Source organism: Mus caroli, unplaced genomic scaffold (genome assembly GCF_978045245.1).
Source record: "Mus caroli unplaced genomic scaffold, Mus_caroli_1 scaffold_9, whole genome shotgun sequence".
In the NCBI taxonomy this organism is placed as follows: domain Eukaryota; kingdom Metazoa; phylum Chordata; class Mammalia; order Rodentia; family Muridae; genus Mus; species Mus caroli.
Window position 1 is genome coordinate 99,968,474 of NW_028227264.1, and position 18,412 is coordinate 99,986,885.

The 18,412-nt window shown below is 40.4% G+C and overlaps 3 protein-coding genes across 6 annotated transcripts; all 3 read right to left on the minus strand.

The window, feature by feature from the left end:
- Window positions 1-3,863: 3,863 nt before the first annotated feature.
- On the minus strand, window positions 3,864-4,697 carry LOC147002739 (THO complex subunit 4-like). 2 transcript variants are annotated; one of them, XM_085843414.1, is made up of 2 exons: window positions 4,044-4,697; window positions 3,864-3,932 (listed from the first exon to the last, which is right to left on the minus strand). In XM_085843414.1, the coding sequence occupies exons 1-2, from the start codon at window positions 4,695-4,697 to the stop codon at window positions 3,864-3,866; spliced, it is 723 nt and encodes a 240-aa protein (XP_085699540.1). The 2 variants fall into 2 exon arrangements, with proteins under 2 accessions (XP_085699540.1, XP_085699539.1); XM_085843413.1 differs by having other exon boundaries at window positions 3,864-4,676.
- A 4,284-nt stretch (window positions 4,698-8,981) lies between these two features.
- On the minus strand, window positions 8,982-9,812 carry LOC147002740 (THO complex subunit 4-like). 2 transcript variants are annotated; one of them, XM_085843416.1, is made up of 2 exons: window positions 9,159-9,812; window positions 8,982-9,050 (listed from the first exon to the last, which is right to left on the minus strand). In XM_085843416.1, the coding sequence occupies exons 1-2, from the start codon at window positions 9,810-9,812 to the stop codon at window positions 8,982-8,984; spliced, it is 723 nt and encodes a 240-aa protein (XP_085699542.1). The 2 variants fall into 2 exon arrangements, with proteins under 2 accessions (XP_085699542.1, XP_085699541.1); XM_085843415.1 differs by having other exon boundaries at window positions 8,982-9,791.
- A 4,284-nt stretch (window positions 9,813-14,096) lies between these two features.
- Window positions 14,097-14,936, minus strand: LOC147002741 (THO complex subunit 4-like). 2 transcript variants are annotated; one of them, XM_085843418.1, is made up of 2 exons: window positions 14,283-14,936; window positions 14,097-14,165 (listed from the first exon to the last, which is right to left on the minus strand). In XM_085843418.1, the coding sequence occupies exons 1-2, from the start codon at window positions 14,934-14,936 to the stop codon at window positions 14,097-14,099; spliced, it is 723 nt and encodes a 240-aa protein (XP_085699544.1). The 2 variants fall into 2 exon arrangements, with proteins under 2 accessions (XP_085699544.1, XP_085699543.1); XM_085843417.1 differs by having other exon boundaries at window positions 14,097-14,915.
- Between the last annotated feature and the right edge of the window lie 3,476 nt (window positions 14,937-18,412).

Below are 18,412 nucleotides of genomic sequence, written 5' to 3' on the forward strand. Positions count from 1 at the left end.
GTAAAGAACTTGAATAGAAAAGAAAATATAACACTTTGTACAGTCTATACAGTTGGCCATTGTCACAAACAAAATACAGTAAAATGAAAAAAAAAAAAAAAAAGAAAACAAAAAACAAAAAAACAAATGCTTTAAATCCCAGCCCTCAAGAAGCAGAGGTATGAGGATCTTCCCAACTTCCATGATAGCCTAGTCCACAGCCAGCTCTAGACTGTATTGAGCTGCCTAGGAAGGCCTGGATTCCAGAAATCAATACAGACTATCTCTGTAATTTACAGGATGATGATAAAACATACTAACAGACATATTGAGAACGAAAACCACCACCCAAATCCATAAATTGCTAAATTGAACTATTTAAAATCAAATATATCTAGAGTTGTGTGTTACGTTGACATCTTGGGAAAGAACTGTATCACAGCTCTGAAGACCTAGAACTCTCTTAGGAGACATTTGTTTGTCCTTGAGACTAGTTGGTGTGGTTCACTCACCTCTCTGTCAAGCCTTCTGTCCCAGGGCAGACTGCAGAGGAGAACCCTTTGCTCTCTTGGTAGCTTGCCTCAGCTCTCTCAAGTGTGCTGTCCAAGCCTCTCCAAACTCCTTTTATACTCCTAAGGACCTCCCCTCCCTAGATAAGATTACTATCTATGATAATTGAATCACGTTTTCACGACACAAATCTTTACAATCCATAAAACTACAGAAGACTAAAGAAAGCAACGATGACCACTCTAATAACAGATGCCAGAAGAAAAGACTGTGGCTAATTCAGTGTGATACCCAATAATCAGACTAAATGTTTTATTTTCAAATGACTTCAGATCATCCTTCTTAACATGATTAAATCTCTGAAATTCTTTTTTCGAGATATCTGTCCTTGAAACTCTGTAGAGCAGAGATATCCTCCAATTGAGAGATCTGCCCGCCTCTGCCTCCCAAGGGAGAAATTAAAGACTTTAAATTAAAGGAAAGTTTTTGACACCTAATCACTCAGTAAACCACTTCTAAACTTCTCCCAGTAGATAATGAAAAAGGAAATAAAGAAAAGAACAATTGAACAAAAATCAAACCCAACAAATGGTCACAATTGACAGGATTTTATGACTGCAACAGACAGGGTAACAAAGAGTGTCCTTTAAAGGGGATTCACGCAGACAGACCACTGTTAACTGTGTTTTTTCTTGGGCATCTAACCCAGGGCTGCACATGTGCCGAGCAAGTATTCTGCCACTGAGACACACTGAGATTACTGTCCCTGTGCCCTCTAGTTAATCTGGGTAAGGGTTTAATCTATCTTGTTGATTTTCTCAAAGAACCAGCACCTGGTTTGGTTGATTCTTTGAATAGTTCATGTTGTTTCCACTTGCTTGATTTCAGCCCTGAGCTTAATTGTTTCCTGCAGTGTACTCCTCTTGGGTGAATTTGCTTCCTTTAGTTCTAGAGCTTCTGGATGTGCTGTCAGTCTGCTAGTGTATGCTCTTTCTAGTTTCTTTTTGGAGGCACTCGGGGCTATGAGTTTTCCTCTTAGGACTGCCTTCATTGTGTCCCATAAGTTTGGGTATGTTGTGGCTTCATGTTCATTAAACTCTAAAAAGTCTTTAATTTCTTTCTTATTTCATCCTTGACCAAGGAATCATTGAGTGGAGTGTTGTTCAGTTTCCACGTGAATGTTGGCTTTCTATTATTTACGATGTTCTTGAAGATCATCAGCCTTAGTCCTTGGTGATCAGATAGGATGCGTGGGATTCCCTTTCCCTTTCTGATTGTGTTCATTTGGATTCTGTCTCTGTGCCCTCAAGTTAGTCTGGCTAACACTTTCTGTATCGTGTTGATGTTCTCAAAGAACCAGCTCCTAGTTTTGTGGATTCTTTATGTAGTTCTTTTTGTGTTGACTTGGTTGGTTTCAGCCCTGAGTTTGATTATTTCCTGCCTTCTCCTCCTCTTGGGTTTATTTGGTTCCTTTTGTTCTAGAGCTTTCAGGTGTGCTGTTAAGCTGCTAGTGTATGCTCTCTCCACTTTCTTTTTGGAGGCACACAGAGCTGAGCTGTGAGTTTTCCTCTTACCCTACTTTCATTATGTCCCATCAGTTTGGGTATGTTGTACATGCATTCTCATTAAATTCTAAAATGTCTTTTATTTCTTCCTTTACCAAGTAAGTTCTGGTTGAGTTATCCTAGAGCACTGTTCACCTTCCATGTGTATGTTTGCTTTCTGTGTTTTTGTTGCTACTGAAGAACAACCTTGTTCAGTAGTGACCTGATAGAAGCATGGGATTATCTCAGTCTTCTTTCTTTTGAGTTCTGTGTTGTGGCCAACTGTATGGTCAGTTCTGGAGAAGAGACCATGAGGTGCCGTGCCAGCGAGAAGGTGTATTCCTTTGATTTAGGATGAGATGTTGTATAGATGTCTGTTGAATCAATTTGGTCCATAACTTCTGTTATTTTCACTGTGTGTCTGTTTAGTTTGTGTTTCCCTGATCTGTCCATTGGTGAAAGTTGGGTGTTGAAGTCCCTCACCACTATTATTTGACGTGAAATGTGAGCTTTTAGCTTCAGTAAAGTTGCTTTTATGAATGTGGGTCCCCTTGCATTTGGAGCATAGATGTTTTCAATATTGAGAGTAGTATCTTCTTGGTAGATTTTCCCCTTGATGAGTATGAAGTGTCTTTCCTGATATTTTTGATGACATTTGACTAACAGTCAATTTTATCAGATTATTAGAGTGGCTACCCCAGCTTCATTCTTGGGACCATTTGCTTGGAAAACTGTTTTTCAGCCCTTTACTCTGAGGAAGTGTCTGGCATGGACATTTATTTCCTCTATGCTGTAAAATGCTTAGCCCTGTAAGTGTCCAGTCTGATAGTCTATGTCTCTGTATTGTGGAATTGAGGACATTGACTTTAAGAGATATTAAGGAATAGTGATTTGTGCTTCCTGTTATCTATCAGTGATGTTATTTTTATGTTTGTGTGGCTATCTTCTTCTGGGTTTGTTGAAAGAAGATTACTTTCTTGCTCTTTCTAGGGTGTAGTTTCCCTCCTTGTGTTGGCATTTTTTCTGTATTAACCTTTGCAGGACTGGATTAGTAGAGAGATACTGTGCAAATTTGATTTTGTCATGGGATATTTTTATCTCTTCATCTATGCTAATGGAGGAGTTTTATGTGTATATTAGTCTGTGCCGGCATTTATGTTCTCTTAGGGTCTGTATGAGATCTAACCAAGGCCTTCTAGCTTTCATAGTCTCTGGTGAGAAGTCTGGTGTAATTCTGATAGGTCTGACTGTTTATGTTACTTGAACTTTTCCCTAAATGTTTTTGTTTGTTTTCTTTTGTTTTGTTTTGGTTTTTTTATATATATATACATTTATTGTTTTGATTATTAAGTGACAGGAGGAATTTCTTTTCTTGTCCAAACTATTTGGAGTTCTGTAGGCCTTTATTTTCATGGCAGATCTCTTTCATTAGGTTAGGGAAAATTTCCTCTATAGACCCAAAGAGACCCAGAGAGACCCAAAATGTGTGAGAGTTCCTCATTCTCCACAAAAATCATTCATCAACGACGTCGTATTACTTGTTTATTTCTACACACAATTTTATTAGGGCAAAGGTGAAAATGCCACCTTCACTAAAGCAAAAACTACAATTGATCCACAAAATAACTCAGTACAAGACAGGTGTATTTCAGAATGTAAATAAAAGAAAGAGAGAAGGAAAGAACTTTACATGGCGTTTTAAAACAGGAGAAAAGAAAAAGAAGCAAAGGAGGAATCCACCATTGTGTTCATGGTCCACTAGCCAACCCTCAGTCTAGGCATCACAGTCCATGCTCTGGGTCCAGTTCTTGTGCAGCTTTGCTAAGTTGTTTAGCTGGTGTCCATCATTTCCTGATAAGCATCCAGCTGGGCGTCCAGCTCCTCTGCAGATAGCTGCTGGTGCTCCTGCTGCTGCTGCTGCTGCTGCTGCTGCTGCTGCTGCTGCTGTTTCTGGAGCTGCTGCTCCTCCTCCTGCTGCTGCTGCTGCTGCTTCTGCTGCTCCTGCTGCAGTTTTGAGTTCCTGCTGGTGCCTCTCTCTCTTCCCTGGCTGCCTCCAAGTGTCCATCTCTTGGTGCCTGCACCACTTAATCCTCCAGAGCCAGGGTTTCTTTTCATGCCACCCCTGTTTCTGCTTTGTGCAGGTCTTCCTTGTCTATCAATCTTTGAGGTGACAAGCTGGATGTTCATAGGGCGGCCATCCAAAGAGGCGCCATTGTACTCTCTCATGGCGTTCAGGGCATCTGCTTCCCTTTCAAAGTGCAGATGTGCTGTCCCTAAACTTCTTCCACAGCGATCATAGTGCACAGCAGATTTTTTCAACGTTCCAAATTCAGCAAAGAGTAGCCGAATATCAGCATCTGACACTCCGAAGTGCAGATTTGACACGAACAGCTTCCCACCAGTATCCACGTGGGTTTGACCCCTCAAGTCTCCAATGAATAGGTGCTGCTGCCACTTGTCTGGAAGTTGTTTTGTTCTGTGGTATGGTGCCAGCCTGTTCCTGCCACCACGGGTGATGGTGGGCCGGTACCTCTTTGGCCCAGCATCTCGATTTACCCGGGAATCAGGCCTGCGGTGATGTCCTTGCTGGATCTTGTTCAGCTTAATGATGTCTTCCAAAGACATGTCTATTTTGTCAGCCATGGCGGGCCTTGGATCCAGCATACCTGATTTGAAAACAAAATTTTAATTTATGTTGAAAATACATATGAAAGTTTCAGCATACTGCATCACTAAACAATAGGGAAGAGTTCCTGAGAACTTGATTAGGAAAAACAAGACATTTGAATTTGATCACTATATACCCACAAAGGTGTGAATTTAACCTGTATATGGAGGTGTAACTTCTAACTGTTTTGCAAATTTTAGAACTAGTTAAATACCTTTCTGGTCTACTCAGAATGATTCCTACCCAAACACAGTCCCCTAGTTTCAAAAAGAAGAAAATATTGCAAATATTAGAAGACGCAAACCCAGTGAACTGAGCCCAGTCTCCGGGTGCCAGATTCAGAGGAGAGAATTCACCCATGAAAGTCTTTTGACCTCTACCTGCCTGCTGAAGAAACACAATAAAAACACAACGTAAAGAACTTGAATAGAAAAGAAAATATAACACTTTGTACAGTCTATACAGTTGGCCATTGTCACAAACAAAATACAGTAAAATGAAAAAAAAAAAAAAAAAAAAAGAAAACAAAAAACAAAAAAACAAATGCTTTCAATCCCAGCCCTCAAGAAGCAGAGGTATGAGGATCTTCCCAACTTCCATGATAGCCTAGTCCACAGCCAGCTCTAGACTGTATTGAGCTGCCTAGGAAGGCCTGGATTCCAGAAATCAATACAGACTATCTCTGTAATTTACAGGATGATGATAAAACATACTAACAGACATATTGAGAACGAAAACCACCACCCAAATCCATAAATTGCTAAATTGAACTATTTAAAATCAAATATATCTAGAGTTGTATGTTACGTTGACATCTTGGGAAAGAACTGTATCACAGCTCTGAAGACCTAGAACTCTCTTAGGAGACATTTGTTTGTCCTTGAGACTAGTTGGTGTGGTTCACTCACCTCTCTGTCAAGCCTTCTGTCCCAGGGCAGACTGCAGAGGAGAACCCTTTGCTCTCTTGGTAGCTTGCCTCAGCTCTCTCAAGTGTGCTGTCCAAGCCTCTCCAAACTCCTTTTATACTCCTAAGGACCTCCCCTCCCTAGATAAGATTACTATCTATGATAATTGAATCACGTTTTCACGACACAAATCTTTACAATCCATAAAACTACAGAAGACTAAAGAAAGCAACGATGACCACTCTAATAACAGATGCCAGAAGAAAAGACTGTGGCTAATTCAGTGTGATACCCAATAATCAGACTAAATGTTTTATTTTCAAATGACTTCAGATCATCCTTCTTAACATGATTAAATCTCTGAAATTCTTTTTTCGAGATATCTGTCCTTGAAACTCTGTAGAGCAGAGATATCCTCCAATTGAGAGATCTGCCCGCCTCTGCCTCCCAAGGGAGAAATTAAAGACTTTAAATTAAAGGAAAGTTTTTGACACCTAATCACTCAGTAAACCACTTCTAAACTTCTCCCAGTAGATAATGAAAAAGGAAATAAAGAAAAGAACAATTGAACAAAAATCAAACCCAACAAATGGTCACAATTGACAGGATTTTATGACTGCAACAGACAGGGTAACAAAGAGTGTCCTTTAAAGGGGATTCACGCAGACAGACCACTGTTAACTGTGTTTTTTCTTGGGCATCTAACCCAGGGCTGCACATGTGCCGAGCAAGTATTCTGCCACTGAGACACACTGAGATTACTGTCCCTGTGCCCTCTAGTTAATCTGGGTAAGGGTTTAATCTATCTTGTTGATTTTCTCAAAGAACCAGCACCTGGTTTGGTTGATTCTTTGAATAGTTCATGTTGTTTCCACTTGCTTGATTTCAGCCCTGAGCTTAATTGTTTCCTGCAGTGTACTCCTCTTGGGTGAATTTGCTTCCTTTAGTTCTAGAGCTTCTGGATGTGCTGTCAGTCTGCTAGTGTATGCTCTTTCTAGTTTCTTTTTGGAGGCACTCGGGGCTATGAGTTTTCCTCTTAGGACTGCCTTCATTGTGTCCCATAAGTTTGGGTATGTTGTGGCTTCATGTTCATTAAACTCTAAAAAGTCTTTAATTTCTTTCTTATTTCATCCTTGACCAAGGAATCATTGAGTGGAGTGTTGTTCAGTTTCCACGTGAATGTTGGCTTTCTATTATTTACGATGTTCTTGAAGATCATCAGCCTTAGTCCTTGGTGATCAGATAGGATGCGTGGGATTCCCTTTCCCTTTCTGATTGTGTTCATTTGGATTCTGTCTCTGTGCCCTCAAGTTAGTCTGGCTAACACTTTCTGTATCGTGTTGATGTTCTCAAAGAACCAGCTCCTAGTTTTGTGGATTCTTTATGTAGTTCTTTTTGTGTTGACTTGGTTGGTTTCAGCCCTGAGTTTGATTATTTCCTGCCTTCTCCTCCTCTTGGGTTTATTTGGTTCCTTTTGTTCTAGAGCTTTCAGGTGTGCTGTTAAGCTGCTAGTGTATGCTCTCTCCACTTTCTTTTTGGAGGCACACAGAGCTGAGCTGTGAGTTTTCCTCTTACCCTACTTTCATTATGTCCCATCAGTTTGGGTATGTTGTACATGCATTCTCATTAAATTCTAAAATGTCTTTTATTTCTTCCTTTACCAAGTAAGTTCTGGTTGAGTTATCCTAGAGCACTGTTCACCTTCCATGTGTATGTTTGCTTTCTGTGTTTTTGTTGCTACTGAAGAACAACCTTGTTCAGTAGTGACCTGATAGAAGCATGGGATTATCTCAGTCTTCTTTCTTTTGAGTTCTGTGTTGTGGCCAACTGTATGGTCAGTTCTGGAGAAGAGACCATGAGGTGCCGTGCCAGCGAGAAGGTGTATTCCTTTGATTTAGGATGAGATGTTGTATAGATGTCTGTTGAATCAATTTGGTCCATAACTTCTGTTATTTTCACTGTGTGTCTGTTTAGTTTGTGTTTCCCTGATCTGTCCATTGGTGAAAGTTGGGTGTTGAAGTCCCTCACCACTATTATTTGACGTGAAATGTGAGCTTTTAGCTTCAGTAAAGTTGCTTTTATGAATGTGGGTCCCCTTGCATTTGGAGCATAGATGTTTTCAATATTGAGAGTAGTATCTTCTTGGTAGATTTTCCCCTTGATGAGTATGAAGTGTCTTTCCTGATATTTTTGATGACATTTGACTAACAGTCAATTTTATCAGATTATTAGAGTGGCTACCCCAGCTTCATTCTTGGGACCATTTGCTTGGAAAACTGTTTTTCAGCCCTTTACTCTGAGGAAGTGTCTGGCATGGACATTTATTTCCTCTATGCTGTAAAATGCTTAGCCCTGTAAGTGTCCAGTCTGATAGTCTATGTCTCTGTATTGTGGAATTGAGGACATTGACTTTAAGAGATATTAAGGAATAGTGATTTGTGCTTCCTGTTATCTATCAGTGATGTTATTTTTATGTTTGTGTGGCTATCTTCTTCTGGGTTTGTTGAAAGAAGATTACTTTCTTGCTCTTTCTAGGGTGTAGTTTCCCTCCTTGTGTTGGCATTTTTTCTGTATTAACCTTTGCAGGACTGGATTAGTAGAGAGATACTGTGCAAATTTGATTTTGTCATGGGATATTTTTATCTCTTCATCTATGCTAATGGAGGAGTTTTATGTGTATATTAGTCTGTGCCGGCATTTATGTTCTCTTAGGGTCTGTATGAGATCTAACCAAGGCCTTCTAGCTTTCATAGTCTCTGGTGAGAAGTCTGGTGTAATTCTGATAGGTCTGACTGTTTATGTTACTTGAACTTTTCCCTAAATGTTTTTGTTTGTTTTCTTTTGTTTTGTTTTGGTTTTTTTATATATATATACATTTATTGTTTTGATTATTAAGTGACAGGAGGAATTTCTTTTCTTGTCCAAACTATTTGGAGTTCTGTAGGCCTTTATTTTCATGGCAGATCTCTTTCATTAGGTTAGGGAAAATTTCCTCTATAGACCCAAAGAGACCCAGAGAGACCCAAAATGTGTGAGAGTTCCTCATTCTCCACAAAAATCATTCATCAACGACGTCGTATTACTTGTTTATTTCTACACACAATTTTATTAGGGCAAAGGTGAAAATGCCACCTTCACTAAAGCAAAAACTACAATTGATCCACAAAATAACTCAGTACAAGACAGGTGTATTTCAGAATGTAAATAAAAGAAAGAGAGAAGGAAAGAACTTTACATGGCGTTTTAAAACAGGAGAAAAGAAAAAGAAGCAAAGGAGGAATCCACCATTGTGTTCATGGTCCACTAGCCAACCCTCAGTCTAGGCATCACAGTCCATGCTCTGGGTCCAGTTCTTGTGCAGCTTTGCTAAGTTGTTTAGCTGGTGTCCATCATTTCCTGATAAGCATCCAGCTGGGCGTCCAGCTCCTCTGCAGATAGCTGCTGGTGCTCCTGCTGCTGCTGCTGCTGCTGCTGCTGCTGCTGCTGCTGTTTCTGGAGCTGCTGCTCCTCCTCCTGCTGCTGCTGCTGCTGCTTCTGCTGCTCCTGCTGCAGTTTTGAGTTCCTGCTGGTGCCTCTCTCTCTTCCCTGGCTGCCTCCAAGTGTCCATCTCTTGGTGCCTGCACCACTTAATCCTCCAGAGCCAGGGTTTCTTTTCATGCCACCCCTGTTTCTGCTTTGTGCAGGTCTTCCTTGTCTATCAATCTTTGAGGTGACAAGCTGGATGTTCATAGGGCGGCCATCCAAAGAGGCGCCATTGTACTCTCTCATGGCGTTCAGGGCATCTGCTTCCCTTTCAAAGTGCAGATGTGCTGTCCCTAAACTTCTTCCACAGCGATCATAGTGCACAGCAGATTTTTTCAACGTTCCAAATTCAGCAAAGAGTAGCCGAATATCAGCATCTGACACTCCGAAGTGCAGATTTGACACGAACAGCTTCCCACCAGTATCCACGTGGGTTTGACCCCTCAAGTCTCCAATGAATAGGTGCTGCTGCCACTTGTCTGGAAGTTGTTTTGTTCTGTGGTATGGTGCCAGCCTGTTCCTGCCACCACGGGTGATGGTGGGCCGGTACCTCTTTGGCCCAGCATCTCGATTTACCCGGGAATCAGGCCTGCGGTGATGTCCTTGCTGGATCTTGTTCAGCTTAATGATGTCTTCCAAAGACATGTCTATTTTGTCAGCCATGGCGGGCCTTGGATCCAGCATACCTGATTTGAAAACAAAATTTTAATTTATGTTGAAAATACATATGAAAGTTTCAGCATACTGCATCACTAAACAATAGGGAAGAGTTCCTGAGAACTTGATTAGGAAAAACAAGACATTTGAATTTGATCACTATATACCCACAAAGGTGTGAATTTAACCTGTATATGGAGGTGTAACTTCTAACTGTTTTGCAAATTTTAGAACTAGTTAAATACCTTTCTGGTCTACTCAGAATGATTCCTACCCAAACACAGTCCCCTAGTTTCAAAAAGAAGAAAATATTGCAAATATTAGAAGACGCAAACCCAGTGAACTGAGCCCAGTCTCCGGGTGCCAGATTCAGAGGAGAGAATTCACCCATGAAAGTCTTTTGACCTCTACCTGCCTGCTGAAGAAACACAATAAAAACACAACGTAAAGAACTTGAATAGAAAAGAAAATATAACACTTTGTACAGTCTATACAGTTGGCCATTGTCACAAACAAAATACAGTAAAATGAAAAAAAAAAAAAAAAAAAAAGAAAACAAAAAACAAAAAAACAAATGCTTTCAATCCCAGCCCTCAAGAAGCAGAGGTATGAGGATCTTCCCAACTTCCATGATAGCCTAGTCCACAGCCAGCTCTAGACTGTATTGAGCTGCCTAGGAAGGCCTGGATTCCAGAAATCAATACAGACTATCTCTGTAATTTACAGGATGATGATAAAACATACTAACAGACATATTGAGAACGAAAACCACCACCCAAATCCATAAATTGCTAAATTGAACTATTTAAAATCAAATATATCTAGAGTTGTATGTTACGTTGACATCTTGGGAAAGAACTGTATCACAGCTCTGAAGACCTAGAACTCTCTTAGGAGACATTTGTTTGTCCTTGAGACTAGTTGGTGTGGTTCACTCACCTCTCTGTCAAGCCTTCTGTCCCAGGGCAGACTGCAGAGGAGAACCCTTTGCTCTCTTGGTAGCTTGCCTCAGCTCTCTCAAGTGTGCTGTCCAAGCCTCTCCAAACTCCTTTTATACTCCTAAGGACCTCCCCTCCCTAGATAAGATTACTATCTATGATAATTGAATCACGTTTTCACGACACAAATCTTTACAATCCATAAAACTACAGAAGACTAAAGAAAGCAACGATGACCACTCTAATAACAGATGCCAGAAGAAAAGACTGTGGCTAATTCAGTGTGATACCCAATAATCAGACTAAATGTTTTATTTTCAAATGACTTCAGATCATCCTTCTTAACATGATTAAATCTCTGAAATTCTTTTTTCGAGATATCTGTCCTTGAAACTCTGTAGAGCAGAGATATCCTCCAATTGAGAGATCTGCCCGCCTCTGCCTCCCAAGGGAGAAATTAAAGACTTTAAATTAAAGGAAAGTTTTTGACACCTAATCACTCAGTAAACCACTTCTAAACTTCTCCCAGTAGATAATGAAAAAGGAAATAAAGAAAAGAACAATTGAACAAAAATCAAACCCAACAAATGGTCACAATTGACAGGATTTTATGACTGCAACAGACAGGGTAACAAAGAGTGTCCTTTAAAGGGGATTCACGCAGACAGACCACTGTTAACTGTGTTTTTTCTTGGGCATCTAACCCAGGGCTGCACATGTGCCGAGCAAGTATTCTGCCACTGAGACACACTGAGATTACTGTCCCTGTGCCCTCTAGTTAATCTGGGTAAGGGTTTAATCTATCTTGTTGATTTTCTCAAAGAACCAGCACCTGGTTTGGTTGATTCTTTGAATAGTTCATGTTGTTTCCACTTGCTTGATTTCAGCCCTGAGCTTAATTGTTTCCTGCAGTGTACTCCTCTTGGGTGAATTTGCTTCCTTTAGTTCTAGAGCTTCTGGATGTGCTGTCAGTCTGCTAGTGTATGCTCTTTCTAGTTTCTTTTTGGAGGCACTCGGGGCTATGAGTTTTCCTCTTAGGACTGCCTTCATTGTGTCCCATAAGTTTGGGTATGTTGTGGCTTCATGTTCATTAAACTCTAAAAAGTCTTTAATTTCTTTCTTATTTCATCCTTGACCAAGGAATCATTGAGTGGAGTGTTGTTCAGTTTCCACGTGAATGTTGGCTTTCTATTATTTACGATGTTCTTGAAGATCATCAGCCTTAGTCCTTGGTGATCAGATAGGATGCGTGGGATTCCCTTTCCCTTTCTGATTGTGTTCATTTGGATTCTGTCTCTGTGCCCTCAAGTTAGTCTGGCTAACACTTTCTGTATCGTGTTGATGTTCTCAAAGAACCAGCTCCTAGTTTTGTGGATTCTTTATGTAGTTCTTTTTGTGTTGACTTGGTTGGTTTCAGCCCTGAGTTTGATTATTTCCTGCCTTCTCCTCCTCTTGGGTTTATTTGGTTCCTTTTGTTCTAGAGCTTTCAGGTGTGCTGTTAAGCTGCTAGTGTATGCTCTCTCCACTTTCTTTTTGGAGGCACACAGAGCTGAGCTGTGAGTTTTCCTCTTACCCTACTTTCATTATGTCCCATCAGTTTGGGTATGTTGTACATGCATTCTCATTAAATTCTAAAATGTCTTTTATTTCTTCCTTTACCAAGTAAGTTCTGGTTGAGTTATCCTAGAGCACTGTTCACCTTCCATGTGTATGTTTGCTTTCTGTGTTTTTGTTGCTACTGAAGAACAACCTTGTTCAGTAGTGACCTGATAGAAGCATGGGATTATCTCAGTCTTCTTTCTTTTGAGTTCTGTGTTGTGGCCAACTGTATGGTCAGTTCTGGAGAAGAGACCATGAGGTGCCGTGCCAGCGAGAAGGTGTATTCCTTTGATTTAGGATGAGATGTTGTATAGATGTCTGTTGAATCAATTTGGTCCATAACTTCTGTTATTTTCACTGTGTGTCTGTTTAGTTTGTGTTTCCCTGATCTGTCCATTGGTGAAAGTTGGGTGTTGAAGTCCCTCACCACTATTATTTGACGTGAAATGTGAGCTTTTAGCTTCAGTAAAGTTGCTTTTATGAATGTGGGTCCCCTTGCATTTGGAGCATAGATGTTTTCAATATTGAGAGTAGTATCTTCTTGGTAGATTTTCCCCTTGATGAGTATGAAGTGTCTTTCCTGATATTTTTGATGACATTTGACTAACAGTCAATTTTATCAGATTATTAGAGTGGCTACCCCAGCTTCATTCTTGGGACCATTTGCTTGGAAAACTGTTTTTCAGCCCTTTACTCTGAGGAAGTGTCTGGCATGGACATTTATTTCCTCTATGCTGTAAAATGCTTAGCCCTGTAAGTGTCCAGTCTGATAGTCTATGTCTCTGTATTGTGGAATTGAGGACATTGACTTTAAGAGATATTAAGGAATAGTGATTTGTGCTTCCTGTTATCTATCAGTGATGTTATTTTTATGTTTGTGTGGCTATCTTCTTCTGGGTTTGTTGAAAGAAGATTACTTTCTTGCTCTTTCTAGGGTGTAGTTTCCCTCCTTGTGTTGGCATTTTTTCTGTATTAACCTTTGCAGGACTGGATTAGTAGAGAGATACTGTGCAAATTTGATTTTGTCATGGGATATTTTTATCTCTTCATCTATGCTAATGGAGGAGTTTTATGTGTATATTAGTCTGTGCCGGCATTTATGTTCTCTTAGGGTCTGTATGAGATCTAACCAAGGCCTTCTAGCTTTCATAGTCTCTGGTGAGAAGTCTGGTGTAATTCTGATAGGTCTGACTGTTTATGTTACTTGAACTTTTCCCTAAATGTTTTTGTTTGTTTTCTTTTGTTTTGTTTTGGTTTTTTTATATATATATACATTTATTGTTTTGATTATTAAGTGACAGGAGGAATTTCTTTTCTTGTCCAAACTATTTGGAGTTCTGTAGGCCTTTATTTTCATGGCAGATCTCTTTCATTAGGTTAGGGAAAATTTCCTCTATAGACCCAAAGAGACCCAGAGAGACCCAAAATGTGTGAGAGTTCCTCATTCTCCACAAAAATCATTCATCAACGACGTCGTATTACTTGTTTATTTCTACACACAATTTTATTAGGGCAAAGGTGAAAATGCCACCTTCACTAAAGCAAAAACTACAATTGATCCACAAAATAACTCAGTACAAGACAGGTGTATTTCAGAATGTAAATAAAAGAAAGAGAGAAGGAAAGAACTTTACATGGCGTTTTAAAACAGGAGAAAAGAAAAAGAAGCAAAGGAGGAATCCACCATTGTGTTCATGGTCCACTAGCCAACCCTCAGTCTAGGCATCACAGTCCATGCTCTGGGTCCAGTTCTTGTGCAGCTTTGCTAAGTTGTTTAGCTGGTGTCCATCATTTCCTGATAAGCATCCAGCTGGGCGTCCAGCTCCTCTGCAGATAGCTGCTGGTGCTCCTGCTGCTGCTGCTGCTGCTGCTGCTGCTGCTGCTGCTGCTGCTGCTGTTTCTGGAGCTGCTGCTCCTCCTCCTGCTGCTGCTGCTGCTGCTTCTGCTGCTCCTGCTGCAGTTTTGAGTTCCTGCTGGTGCCTCTCTCTCTTCCCTGGCTGCCTCCAAGTGTCCATCTCTTGGTGCCTGCACCACTTAATCCTCCAGAGCCAGGGTTTCTTTTCATGCCACCCCTGTTTCTGCTTTGTGCAGGTCTTCCTTGTCTATCAATCTTTGAGGTGACAAGCTGGATGTTCATAGGGCGGCCATCCAAAGAGGTGCCATTGTACTCTCTCATGGCGTTCAGGGCATCTGCTTCCCTTTCAAAGTGCAGATGTGCTGTCCCTAAACTTCTTCCACAGCGATCATAGTGCACAGCAGATTTTTTCAACGTTCCAAATTCAGCAAAGAGTAGCCGAATATCAGCATCTGACACTCCGAAGTGCAGATTTGACACGAACAGCTTCCCACCAGTATCCACGTGGGTTTGACCCCTCAAGTCTCCAATGAATAGGTGCTGCTGCCACTTGTCTGGAAGTTGTTTTGTTCTGTGGTATGGTGCCAGCCTGTTCCTGCCACCACGGGTGATGGTGGGCCGGTACCTCTTTGGCCCAGCATCTCGATTTACCCGGGAATCAGGCCTGCGGTGATGTCCTTGCTGGATCTTGTTCAGCTTAATGATGTCTTCCAAAGACATGTCTATTTTGTCAGCCATGGCGGGCCTTGGATCCAGCATACCTGATTTGAAAACAAAATTTTAATTTATGTTGAAAATACATATGAAAGTTTCAGCATACTGCATCACTAAACAATAGGGAAGAGTTCCTGAGAACTTGATTAGGAAAAACAAGACATTTGAATTTGATCACTATATACCCACAAAGGTGTGAATTTAACCTGTATATGGAGGTGTAACTTCTAACTGTTTTGCAAATTTTAGAACTAGTTAAATACCTTTCTGGTCTACTCAGAATGATTCCTACCCAAACACAGTCCCCTAGTTTCAAAAAGAAGAAAATATTGCAAATATTAGAAGACGCAAACCCAGTGAACTGAGCCCAGTCTCCGGGTGCCAGATTCAGAGGAGAGAATTCACCCATGAAAGTCTTTTGACCTCTACCTGCCTGCTGAAGAAACACAATAAAAACACAACGTAAAGAACTTGAATAGAAAAGAAAATATAACACTTTGTACAGTCTATACAGTTGGCCATTGTCACAAACAAAATACAGTAAAATGAAAAAAAAAAAAAAAAAAAAAAGAAAACAAAAAACAAAAAAACAAATGCTTTAAATCCCAGCCCTCAAGAAGCAGAGGTATGAGGATCTTCCCAACTTCCATGATAGCCTAGTCCACAGCCAGCTCTAGACTGTATTGAGCTGCCTAGGAAGGCCTGGATTCCAGAAATCAATACAGACTATCTCTGTAATTTACAGGATGATGATAAAACATACTAACAGACATATTGAGAACGAAAACCACCACCCAAATCCATAAATTGCTAAATTGAACTATTTAAAATCAAATATATCTAGAGTTGTGTGTTACGTTGACATCTTGGGAAAGAACTGTATCACAGCTCTGAAGACCTAGAACTCTCTTAGGAGACATTTGTTTGTCCTTGAGACTAGTTGGTGTGGTTCACTCACCTCTCTGTCAAGCCTTCTGTCCCAGGGCAGACTGCAGAGGAGAACCCTTTGCTCTCTTGGTAGCTTGCCTCAGCTCTCTCAAGTGTGCTGTCCAAGCCTCTCCAAACTCCTTTTATACTCCTAAGGACCTCCCCTCCCTAGATAAGATTACTATCTATGATAATTGAATCACGTTTTCACGACACAAATCTTTACAATCCATAAAACTACAGAAGACTAAAGAAAGCAACGATGACCACTCTAATAACAGATGCCAGAAGAAAAGACTGTGGCTAATTCAGTGTGATACCCAATAATCAGACTAAATGTTTTATTTTCAAATGACTTCAGATCATCCTTCTTAACATGATTAAATCTCTGAAATTCTTTTTTCGAGATATCTGTCCTTGAAACTCTGTAGAGCAGAGATATCCTCCAATTGAGAGATCTGCCCGCCTCTGCCTCCCAAGGGAGAAATTAAAGACTTTAAATTAAAGGAAAGTTTTTGACACCTAATCACTCAGTAAACCACTTCTAAACTTCTCCCAGTAGATAATGAAAAAGGAAATAAAGAAAAGAACAATTGAACAAAAATCAAACCCAACAAATGGTCACAATTGACAGGATTTTATGACTGCAACAGACAGGGTAACAAAGAGTGTCCTTTAAAGGGGATTCACGCAGACAGACCACTGTTAACTGTGTTTTTTCTTGGGCATCTAACCCAGGGCTGCACATGTGCCGAGCAAGTATTCTGCCACTGAGACACACTGAGATTACTGTCCCTGTGCCCTCTAGTTAATCTGGGTAAGGGTTTAATCTATCTTGTTGATTTTCTCAAAGAACCAGCACCTGGTTTGGTTGATTCTTTGAATAGTTCATGTTGTTTCCACTTGCTTGATTTCAGCCCTGAGCTTAATTGTTTCCTGCAGTGTACTCCTCTTGGGTGAATTTGCTTCCTTTAGTTCTAGAGCTTCTGGATGTGCTGTCAGTCTGCTAGTGTATGCTCTTTCTAGTTTCTTTTTGGAGGCACTCGGGGCTATGAGTTTTCCTCTTAGGACTGCCTTCATTGTGTCCCATAAGTTTGGGTATGTTGTGGCTTCATGTTCATTAAACTCTAAAAAGTCTTTAATTTCTTTCTTATTTCATCCTTGACCAAGGAATCATTGAGTGGAGTGTTGTTCAGTTTCCACGTGAATGTTGGCTTTCTATTATTTACGATGTTCTTGAAGATCATCAGCCTTAGTCCTTGGTGATCAGATAGGATGCGTGGGATTCCCTTTCCCTTTCTGATTGTGTTCATTTGGATTCTGTCTCTGTGCCCTCAAGTTAGTCTGGCTAACACTTTCTGTATCGTGTTGATGTTCTCAAAGAACCAGCTCCTAGTTTTGTGGATTCTTTATGTAGTTCTTTTTGTGTTGACTTGGTTGGTTTCAGCCCTGAGTTTGATTATTTCCTGCCTTCTCCTCCTCTTGGGTTTATTTGGTTCCTTTTGTTCTAGAGCTTTCAGGTGTGCTGTTAAGCTGCTAGTGTATGCTCTCTCCACTTTCTTTTTGGAGGCACACAGAGCTGAGCTGTGAGTTTTCCTCTTACCCTACTTTCATTATGTCCCATCAGTTTGGGTATGTTGTACATGCATTCTCATTAAATTCTAAAATGTCTTTTATTTCTTCCTTTACCAAGTAAGTTCTGGTTGAGTTATCCTAGAGCACTGTTCACCTTCCATGTGTATGTTTGCTTTCTGTGTTTTTGTTGCTACTGAAGAACAACCTTGTTCAGTAGTGACCTGATAGAAGCATGGGATTATCTCAGTCTTCTTTCTTTTGAGTTCTGTGTTGTGGCCAACTGTATGGTCAGTTCTGGAGAAGAGACCATGAGGTGCCGTGCCAGCGAGAAGGTGTATTCCTTTGATTTAGGATGAGATGTTGTATAGATGTCTGTTGAATCAATTTGGTCCATAACTTCTGTTATTTTCACTGTGTGTCTGTTTAGTTTGTGTTTCCCTGATCTGTCCATTGGTGAAAGTTGGGTGTTGAAGTCCCTCACCACTATTATTTGACGTGAAATGTGAGCTTTTAGCTTCAGTAAAGTTGCTTTTATGAATGTGGGTCCCCTTGCATTTGGAGCATAGATGTTTTCAATATTGAGAGTAGTATCTTCTTGGTAGATTTTCCCCTTGATGAGTATGAAGTGTCTTTCCTGATATTTTTGATGACATTTGACTAACAGTCAATTTTATCAGATTATTAGAGTGGCTACCCCAGCTTCATTCTTGGGACCATTTGCTTGGAAAACTGTTTTTCAGCCCTTTACTCTGAGGAAGTGTCTGGCATGGACATTTATTTCCTCTATGCTGTAAAATGCTTAGCCCTGTAAGTGTCCAGTCTGATAGTCTATGTCTCTGTATTGTGGAATTGAGGACATTGACTTTAAGAGATATTAAGGAATAGTGATTTGTGCTTCCTGTTATCTATCAGTGATGTTATTTTTATGTTTGTGTGGCTATCTTCTTCTGGGTTTGTTGAAAGAAGATTACTTTCTTGCTCTTTCTAGGGTGTAGTTTCCCTCCTTGTGTTGGCATTTT